Here is a 10,940-nt window from a genome sequence, read left to right on the forward strand (position 1 = left end):
TAAGAAGCAATCCAATGCTTTTTACTTTTATCCAACAGTTTGGATCAGGTGTCCTGGTTTCCCCAGTTCCTAATGCAGCCTAAGCAACAGATGCTTTCCCAGCCCTTAGGCTTGAGAGGTGAAACTCTGAGAAGCCAAAACCTCACTTGCACAGTACAATGAACAAGTCAGTTACAAGACTGTCAACTCAGTAAACGTAAAGTGTCTGCACTTTATTATTGGTCATAATAGTACAGATTCTAGTATTAATAGTTCTGATGTCTTCTTCTGATGTCAGGGTAACTGTTCAGTAGCCAGGTCTGTTCCAGAGTTGTACCTTTGCTTCCTGAAGGTCACACTTCAGTGGTACTTCCTGCGGCGCTCGTGCTCTGCAGCATTCAAAACAAAGGTTAGTTTTACTGAAGTCACAAGAAAAACCACACCACACCTGAAATGACAGCAAAGAAAGCACTCTAAGGACACATCTGAGCATGTAGCTTCTAAGTGCCATCAGGTCAGACAGGCAAGAAGATCTACATCACCAAGAAAACACTGGCCATCTGATAAGTAAATATTCAAGTGTTTTATGGCTAAAAGAAGCCTGCTTGCCCACAGGCTGGGATTCAAGCAGCAATGGTTTGCACAGTCTTCCATAGCAGCAGCAGATTGTTTCTATTGCCCCAAGCAACCTCCCAAGCCACACTATGCACATACAGTCACATTGCTTTTACTTACTCAGGTGGCTGTAGCTCCAGATGTAGCTGATAACAACATAACCAGCGAGCACCATGGAGATGCCACCCAGGCCCCCTTTCCTCACATCGATGTATTTAGTGTAGTATCTGTTGTAACCTTGGAGGAAGAACGTTGTCAGTTACACGCTGTTCTGTGTCTGAAAGCAGCAGCCTGGTTCCACAGAACTTGGGTAAATGGTTTCTAAGGAAACATCTGAGGGGCTCATAAGTGAGGCTGAGAGAAGGCAACCTGTGTATTAGTGAAGCCAGGTGAACACAAATTAATTGCGCTAAGCCTTATCAAAAGGAAAAAAGCTATTTATCATTCTCCCCTAAACATTAATTATTATGACTTTCATGAGCTCAAGCTGCATTGGAATTACTGAATTCTTTCATATTAGTGTATATATATTATGTAGACACCTGCGTTTGCTATTTTGTGTTTAACTCACATTTGATATTTCATGTTTAAATGGGTTCAAGCTGAAACAGGGGAAGTTCAGGTCGGGTATAAGGAAGAAGTTCTTTACAGTGAGGGTGGTGAGGCACTGGAACAGGTTGCCCAAGGAAGTTGTGAATGCTCCATCCCTGGCAGTGTTTAAGTCCAGGCTGGACAGAGCCTTGGGTGACATGGTCTAGGGTAAGGAGTCCCTGCTCGTGGCAGGGGCTTGGAACTAGATGATCTTAAGGTCCTCTCCAACCCTATCTATTCTGTGATTCTAAATCTACCTAAATGCCATAGCATACAATCTATATAGCATAGATACAATCTACAGCAAAGGGTGTCAATCAAAATTTATACAAGAAGTAATACCAAATCCAAGCCTCCAGTGGATAAAGCCCAGACAAGAAACACATCTACAGATGGGAGAACCCGACGCTAAAGAAGACAGGGTTCTGAGAAAGCAAAAATCACCTCAAAGCAGCCCCTGTAGAACCGGATCCCCCTCCACAGCCAGCACCCAGCGATGCTTATGCACCGATGTGCCTTAGCTCCGGCAGGAGAAGGGATCCGCACCCCGCACAGTCCCCGCCGGGTGCGGGTGTGCGGAGCAGGATAGATCCCCTCAGCCCCCCTCACCTCTTCGTATGGCCCCCAGGATGCCGCCGGGGGTGAAGTCTCTCATGGCCAGCCAGCTGGGCAGCTGGCCCAGCTTCACGTCCAGCAGCTTCATGTCCTTGAGGAGAACTGCAGCAGATAAAGAGACACACATATCCCGGTCAGAGGGGAAGAGAAGGAAGGAGGGATGGAGCCACGGTCACCTTGCGGCCGCGCCGCACTCACCCGGCGGCTGCGCCATCTTGCCGCTGTGCGGGGACAGCCGGGAGGCGCCGCGCTGAGGCTGACGGGAGGAAGGTCGGGCGGGAGCCCGCATGGCGGGGCGGGTGGCGAAGCGCTGGCGCCATGTTGGGCAGGTCCGTCCTCGCTCCGTTCCCTCCAGCCGCCCGCTGAGGAGGTGCTGGCCCCGGTGGGGTCGCGTTGTCCCGCCCCATCCCCTCACCGCAGGGTCGGTTCCTCAATGGGGGCTGCACACGCTGCTTCCATCGGTTACCACAAGCAGTGTGCATTGGGGTGCTGGCAGCATGGAGGTCTGTCACTGGGCTGGGGGCTCCGTGAGGGGTTTCCTGCCCTGACCGGTCTCCTCAGCGGCCGCAGCAATCATGGAATCACAGACTGATTTAGGTTGGGAAGGAGCTTAAAGCTCATTCAGTTCCAACCCCTGCCACGGGCAGGGACACCTTCCACTAGAGCAGGTTGCTCCAAGCCCCTGTGTCCAACCTGGCCTTGAACACTGCCAGGGATGGGGCAGCCACAGCTTCTCTGGGCACCCTGTGCCAGCGCCTCAGCACCCTCACAGGGAAGAGCTTCTTCCTTACACCTCATGCAGGGTGTCCTCCGATACCACAGGGCAGGCCAGCGCCTTGCACCATCCCTACTGGGTGTCGGGTGTTAGTGCTGCAGCTTGTGAGGGAACAGCAGGGAGAGAAAAATCCACCATTTCTTCATCAACATCATCACGAGACTTTTTGGGAGCTGCTGGTGTCCCACAAGCAAATTTTTCCAGTTCTGAACAAGTTGCAACTCTTAGCACTGTAAGCGTGCATTCACAGATAGAACATACTGCAAAACACATTTAAATTTGTTATCATATTGCAATGTAAGAGGTGAGGGCTTCTCAGACCGCTTTCAGGGGTCACCCCCTCTCTCCTACAGTCTTTCTAGGTGAGAGAATTGGAATGTTCAACTGTGTTTTTCACAGGGATTAAGTGGCAGATGAATATCATATCCTGTGCTCCCATTTCAGTGCCCGCTCAGGACTTTTCTGTATGGGAATATGCTGCGTTTTACTACAGCTCCTTTGGAAGGATGTTAAAGGCAAAAGGAGAGGCTGGACCTCGGTATATGACGGAAGTAAACCCGCATAACCGGAGTGGTGGAAGAGGTAATGTGCAGATAAAGACAACTTTTACCTCCCTGCAATAGGAAAGAGCCACCAGGATTTATTTCATATTCCCAAGTATCTTTCTGTGGGATTTAGCGCACGCAGGTCCCCACAGAGCAGAGTTAGTGGTGGGACGAGGGTGAGGACTCCAGCAGGTGTCACTCGCATGTAGCAGGATGGAGCTACGGGAGGGATGCTCTCCATTAGCCTGACCTCTAGAGGTTTTACATCGTATCATCCAGGTTCACAACAGTGTCAGGTTTTGTTGTTGTTGATTGTGCTGAATCCCGAAAGCAAAGTGATACAGCAGAGAACAGCGAGCAGCCATCCACCGCTGTTGCTGACAGCTCAGCCAGGACCCCATCGTTCCTAGATATTACATCTCTAGCGCACAGAGGGCTGTTGGAACAGAGATGCTGAGAACTAAATCAAGGATGGTGAAGGGAGCCCGCAGAGCTCCTACATAAACACTAATATTTGCAGCTTTAACTTTCCTTGGGCCACAGAGTCTTATTCCACATCCCTTCCTCCTGCCACTGCAGTATTCTTGCATTAGGGTTTGTGTTACCTGGTATTACAGGAGTTGAGGTACTCTGTAACACATCTTACTCAGAGGCTGCTCTATTTCACCTGCTTGTTTATGGAAATTCATTTAGTTACATCAAATGGTGCTCTCCCATAGCATAACATAAAAAAGAAAAGCAGAAGGAATAGATTACTGCCTGGTTTTTTTTTTCTTTTCCTTATTAATAGAAAGTAGGATTAGGAAAGAACGGTGTGCCTGATCACTTGAAGAAAAGGTTCCAAATTTAGTCCTTGTTAAATGAGTTAAAAATACCCTTATTAAAGATTTATTCTTTATTATTTCACCTTACAGGTAACTGTCATTTTATTGCTAAGTGTCCCCTGATGAACTGCTATGTGGCCTTTTTATACTTCTTGCATAAAAGCATGCTTCAGACTTGCTTCCCTCATTCTTGCAAGGCAACCTATTGTTTTAAATGGGATCACTCATGCAAGGCAGATTAATTCACCTGCAGGAAGAAAGCCAGTGGTGGGTGCCTCATTTTCAGGAGTTCCCTGCAGAGCAGAATAGCACATCAAGTTCCTCAGAGTGCTGATAGCAAGATCTGGGGAAATTTGCTTTGTTAGGATAGGAATGGAAGTCAGTAACAAGGGTACATCTCCCATGCAAGCAGGGGCAGCACGGACCCAAACTTTGGCCTTGCTCTGCTCTGGTAGACTAAAAGAGGAATAGTGCTGTTTGTTGTCTTTGTGCCATCTTAATGCTGCACCAAGCAGGAAGAGTTAATGGTTTGGATGGGTGGGAGGTTTTGCAGCACACGTTTCCTCCCTTTGACCTGTGCTGCTGGCCAAAATTCATGGTCTTGTTGATCGATGCAGACGGGAGGAGGAGGACTGATGAAGAAAGGCATTTCTCATGTATTTCTGGTTGCTTACAAGAATGCTCAGAGCCCTTCTTTCCTGAACACGGAAGAAATCACGCAGTTGAGAGCCAGTTTCCTCGCTCATAGCTCCAGACCTGCTCCAGGCAGCAGTGTGACCCCAAATCCCCCTCTTTTCTTGTATTCAGTCCAGGTTTTGTATCAATGATTGTTCAGGCTCTTTGAAGTTTCCGTTCCCTGCCTGTTTCAATGTGCTGTCTTTCTATCTCCTCCTCCACCTGAACTCTATTGTTCAGCCACACATAACCTTCTTTCCTTTTAATATCCTACCCAAAACTGTCCTCCCAGAGCCTTCAGGTACTTGAGCAATTTTGCATTGCGGGTGAAAATAGACTTAATGTCTCCTTCAGCTACCCTAAATAAAGGCATGCAGTTCAACCTACCGGCTGCAAGAAGGTTTAACCCAACCTATAAACATAAAAGCCTAATGGAGTGTTGCCCTGAGGTTTTCAGCTTACTGAAGACCCCTCTAGAAAATGCTGTGAAGTTTATAAGTAATGGCATAGAAATAATAGGGACTACGTCAGTCAGAAACCCAGAGTGTTTGCAACAGACGTCAATGGGTATGAAAGAGGTTTCCTTTTTCCGGTAGCAGCCCTAACACATTACATTGGAGCTTTCAATCCCCAGTTGTGGCCTGAAAAGTTAAGTAACACTCTTCATTACAGTTGCTGAAAAGGAGAAGTAAAGGAGAAGTAAGAAGCGTAACACAACATCCTTCAGACTGTGAGGAGACTGGGATCATCTGTTCTGTTCTTTGTGCCACCCTTTGGAAACTCAGGGTCTCACCTGGGCCTGGTGGCCGGTGATGATACAGTAATCACAGCAAACCAGGTTGGAAGGGACCTCAAGGATCATCTGGTCCAACCTTTCTAGGCAAAGCATGACCCAGACTAGATGTCCCAGCACCCTGTCCAGCTGAATCTTAACAGAATCCAGTGTTGGGGAATCCACCACTTCCCTGGGAGATTATCCCAGTGGCTGGTTGTTCTCATTGTGAATTATTTTCCTCTTGTGTCCAGGCAGAATGTCGCCAGCAGTAACTTGTGCCCATTGCCTGTGTCTTTTCCATGTGACTCCTTGTAAAAAGGAGCATCTGTCCTCTTTGTAGCCACCCTTTGTTACTGGAACATGGGGATAAGGTCTCCCCTGAGCCGCCTTTTCACTAGGCTGAACAAGCCCAGCTCTCTCAGCCTTTTCTTGTGTGGCTTCTCAGTCCTTGGATCATCTTCATGGCCCTTCTCTGGACCCTCTCCAGCCTGTCCACATCCTTTTTGCATAGCAGGGACCAAAACTGAACCCAGTATTGCAGGTATGGCCTGACAAGCACTGAGTAGGGTGGGATGATGACTTCTGTGTCTCTGCTGATGATGCTCTTGTTGATGCAACACAGCATCCTGTTGCCTTTCTTTGCTGCAGCTGCACACTGTTCACTCCTGTTGAGCTTAATATGCAGACACAGTGCCCAGAGGTGTGTAAAGCAGCACAGAGTGGCCTTCAGGAAGGTCAAGAGATGAGGATTTGCCCACCTGATCCTGCGCCCACAGATGACAAAGCTGATGACAAACTGATGACAAAGCACTCAGTGCTTTTAATAAAGGATCAAACCTACATGAGTGGACAGATGCAGTTCTGAAACACACAGTTTGGCACAGGATGCTTCTTGGCTCCTAAACGCTTATTTCAATCTGATGTCTTCCAACCAGCATAAGTTAAGTGGCTGCAGCCATCAAGGAGAAAGAGAAATCACGGGCTGCCAGCATTGCCAGAAGCTCAATGGAGAGATGCAGGTTTTATCAACCAGTCATTTGGAGAAAAGTTCTGGTCCAGGGTAGCTTGATCCAGTTATTGTTTGCTTGTGTGAACAGTTGGATGTGGTGAGAGCAGGGCAGCTGCTCAGCAAAGGTCTCAACCTCATTCATCCAACATTGTGCTTGCAGCAGAAACCAGATTCCTGAGTTGAATAGGATGAGAAAGGGGGATGGAGTTTGGAATCTCTTCCATGGCCTGGGAAAATGGTGAATTGCCTTGTGTAGATAATAACACCACAGGATTGACCCAGCAAAAGCAGTTGAAAGAATTAACCTATGACTGTAAGCACATTGCTTGCTCTGTGTTATTACTGAGCCATTTGCCTTAGTCAACCTCAAAACACCTTTATGAAGCAGATCACTTCCCAGTGATTAATAGTTTAGCATGTACATAGTTCTTTTCTCCTTCACAGCGCTTGAGTGTTGATGCATCTTCATGCTCCTCTGAGAAAATACGTAAGTGAATGTTGTGATTATCTTTTCAAGTGGGGAAATTTGAGCCCTGTGTTTAGGACTGGGAAAGGGAGATTCCTCTTTCCTCCTTTGGTCCCATCTTGCTGCCCTTTGCTTGTATGCGATGTCAGTTGCAGAAGTCCCCTATTGTGTAGGTCTTTGATCAGCCTGCTGGTTAGCTAAATATATACCTGGGGGGAGGTAATTACATGCTATCAGTAGTAAAGTGTACTAAAATAATTCACGTTAATTAAAACACTTGCAAACCCAAAGCAGGAATTTTCACTAAGATAAACCTGCTGCAGCAACAGCTGCATCTGACGCTGCTGCTTCCCATAGACAAACATGGAAATAAACCCAGGGACCAGTAAAAACCACTTTCTTCATGCTAAGAAGAGGAAAAACATGCACCCATTGTTATCGATCCAAAAGGGCAGGACTAAACACACCTTCCATCTATGCAAGCAGATCTGCCTTCATGAGCATGGGGAAAGTTGGTGTGATAAACCCCATGTTATCAACATGTCTGGCTTAAGTGTGAGTGGCCAGGCAGAAGGGTTGTATCACCTAGTTACCATCTTTGAATCCACTGTCAGTTCCTCCAGCACAATCAGAATCCCAGATTGGTTTTGGGTGGAAAGGACCTTAAAGCTCCTCCAGCTCCAACCCCCTGCCACGGGCAGGGACACCTTCCACTAGAGCAGGTTGCTCCAAGCCCCTGTGTCCAACCTGGCCTTGAACACTGCCAGGGATGGGGCAGCCACAGCTTCTCTGGGCACCCTGTGCCAGCGCCTCAGCACCCTCACAGGGAAGAGCTTCTGCCTAAGAGCTCATCTCAATCTCCCCTCTGTCAGGTTAAAGCCATTCCCTCTTGTCCTGTCACTACATGCCCCTGTAAAAAGTCCCTCTCCAGCTTTCTTGTTGGCCTATTCAGGTACTGGAAACTGCTCTGAGGTCTCCGCAGAGAAAAAAAGTACAAATCCCTGTACTTTTCCTCTCTTCCCACATTTACATCTGATGAAAATAATCAGCACTTTCACAGCCTTGCGTGGAAATTGTCTGTCTGACCTTCCCAGCTGAAGCAGTTGATGGATGTTCTCCCTCTGTACCTCGTATCTTGGAAGAAGCTTAGTCGCTGATGTGAGTCTGATGTGACCAAAGGCACTGGTAGGTTTGGGATGTTATCAATCCACAGCCCTGTGACACCCATTGATCTTGCTTCCTGCAGATCCCAGAGCACCATTAGTCTCCAGTTCCACCCAGTGCATCTCCCCATTGAGCACTTCTGGGAGGGCTGGTATCCCAGTATCCCAGGGTTTCTCTTTCTTCCCGATGGCTGCAGTCGCAGCAAGAAGACGCCAGATTAAAGGAAGTGCTTAGGATCCAAGAAGCACTGTTGTTTCATTTAAACTTCATTCTCTTCTTTTTACCAGCAGGTGAGCTAAGCATCTTAGAAGCCACAAAAGAATCAGATTTGTAGGGCTGCAATGAGTCACAGCTCAGGTCTCAGCAGTGAATTGCCTCTCACTGGTATGAACTGACCTTCCAGTTTGGTACTTGCACACCCAGAGGGTTAGACCGTGCCTCCTTCTCCAAGCCACAGATGCAGTCACCATTGCAGGATTCATGGCTGTGTGTGATCAGTTGGTGGGTGAGCTGGTAAGATACCTTCTCCTCCATCTGTTCTCCCTTCTCTCAGTGCTTCTCTGCGGTGCAGCGTGGATGCATGTGTGTTTGTTTGCATCATTCTCTCCCTACATATATCTCTGTGGGTTTGTTGTCATACTTCACTTACAAATAGTGATGCTTTGCACTCCCTCCCCACCTTGCACCAGATCAAACTCTAGTTTCTTGCAAGGTAGTGAAAGCAGCACAACAGATCTATCTAACCAGGCTTACCCAGTGGCTGTGTTATCCTATATGCTTGGCAAGAAATGAGCTTAAAGCCCGGGTGAGAAAGAGATTCCTCTCTGAAGATCAGCTAACAGCCTGGTGGGATTTCAGCCATGCCGCTCTGACATTCCAGCAGGGCACATGGGCACCCCTTTCCCTTTCCTGCTCTGCAGCATGAACTGGGAAGGGCTGCAGGGGACTGGGAGAGAGGAGCCAAGCTGCAGCAGGAAGCATTCAGATGTATTTCATTTCAGGGTGACCTTTAACAGGTGTGGATTTACTGATGGGGAGGGGAGAGGGAAGTAAGCAAGGGATTAAGGGGACTTTACTCTCCCTCCACTTTAAGCACCAGCTTGCACAGCATTCCAGTATTGTGAGATGCAATCTGTGGCTGTATGGTTTTATATCTTCTGTCTCCCTTGATTCTGGGAGGTTCTGCCCCCGGTCTGTAGCACTGCTGGGATTCAATAGATCGCACACTGTACTGGTAGGTATCCCCAATTTAAACCTGGGAAGGGGGAGAAAAATCACCCTCTTATCTGCAAGAATTGGGGTTTAACCTAACTGTGTTTGCACAGTTCAGGCAAACACAAGGTGTTGGTACATTCCCTGGGTGACTTTGCCTGGAGATTTTTGATCTTGTCCTAGTGCTGCTCCACACTGCTGAACAGCTGCTTTCCTCTCCCCCAGCGCCTGCTGCAGTTTGGTGATGGATTAAGGCAACTCTGCATTTTCCTCATCCCTCTCCGAGGGGAGTTGTAAAGTTTAATTAATTACATTTTGTAAAACACGATGGGCTCCTTGGATGATAAATGCTGCACAAATGTAGAGTATGTTTTAATGAGTGCTGTGTGACGGCTGCTGCAAAGTGCTTGTTTCATCAAACTGATCTGAGCTGCACAAGCTCCTCACCCTGCTGCTATCAGACAGAAGCGTTGCCAAGCACTCTGTCTTTCATGGGCTATTTGATTTGAGGGTCCCAAGGCAGTTTTGGAAACTTTAACAAAATAAAAGGCAAGGAATATATGTATATATCTGTATTTTGTGTAACTTTCCCTTTATGTGTGCAGTTTAGATTAGAGAGCAATACCACCTAGCAATGGGGAAGGAAAAAATGGGTTGGCAGTGTGGCTAGATGGCATGGCTCTGTGGCAGAGGGATGTAAACCTGCTCTGGTTTTGCCTGGCACCATGTCAGGCACCACAGTTCTGGCACCATATAAGTTGTATTTTACAAGTTTCCCACAGCTGTGGGTATGTGAAATCAGCCTGGCTGCAGCTTCTCTGGTCCTCTCTCCTAAGCAAATGAGGTTAAAATGAAGCCTACTCACAGAGCTAAGGGTGGTTTCCATAAGGAAAATGGCAGCCTGCTGTAATTGCAAGCAATTCTTTTGCTGGAATTTGGTCAGGTAAGAAGGAAGTAATTTCTTGAGCTGTAAGACCTGCCTTGGGCTACTCAGTGGCTAGAACTTCAGCCTTACACTTCCTCCAGAAAGCTGCTTCTGCTGTTATCAGACTGCTGAAGCGTCAGATCACCAATGAACAGAGGAGAGATATGACTTGAAGCAGCACTTAAAGCAGAGCCCGGAAGAAACAGTCTGTAGATTTCCACCCAGTGATGGCTCAGTCCTCCCCAGCCTTTGGGATCCAAGGATGCTCTGAGCAGAGGCTACTGGTGGTGTGGGACTGAAACGGTGGCAGCAATCAGCCAAAGCCCCCTTTGCACTACCCTTCCCTTAAAGCTGTTACTTTAAATTCACCTCTTCTGGATCTTTTATAATCTCTGCTTCTTTTGGCAAGCTACAGTTTTCCTTAAGGGGAGAAGAATGGCCTCTCTGTAAGACATTGGCGGTGCCAAGAAGGAAAAAGAAGACACAAGTAATGAGCTGTTGAACCCATAGTGAGATGAGAGGGATGAGTGAGACATTTTAGGGAATAACCAACCAATCATCTAGTCTCACAAGCAATTTGTCTTTCCTCATTGCAAGGCAACACCATAGCGGGAGAAATGTAGGGCCATTCTTCAGAAGATTTATTGCCCTGTAGCATCTGTGTGAGAAAACTCTTAAGTGCTGAGTAGAGCAGGAAATTGGAAGTAGATCGCGCGACCTGCAATTTAACAAAGTTCTTGGATCTTCTGTGGGAAGAGAGTGCTGGAGTT

General features: G+C 47.5%; 1 protein-coding gene across 1 annotated transcript; it reads right to left on the reverse strand.

Moving 5' to 3' along the window:
- Positions 1–182: 182 nt before the first annotated feature.
- ATP5MF (ATP synthase membrane subunit f) lies at positions 183–2,102 on the reverse strand. Its single transcript, XM_030483329.1, has 4 exons — positions 1,999–2,102; positions 1,795–1,902; positions 715–831; positions 183–368 (listed from the first exon to the last, which is right to left on the reverse strand). The coding sequence occupies exons 1-4, from the start codon at positions 2,087–2,089 to the stop codon at positions 340–342; spliced, it is 345 nt and encodes a 114-aa protein (XP_030339189.1). The 5' UTR covers positions 2,090–2,102; the 3' UTR covers positions 183–339.
- Positions 2,103–10,940: the final 8,838 nt, after the last annotated feature.

The sequence above is a fragment of the Strigops habroptila genome, chromosome 4 (genome assembly GCF_004027225.2).
Source record: "Strigops habroptila isolate Jane chromosome 4, bStrHab1.2.pri, whole genome shotgun sequence".
Classification (NCBI taxonomy): domain Eukaryota; kingdom Metazoa; phylum Chordata; class Aves; order Psittaciformes; family Psittacidae; genus Strigops; species Strigops habroptila.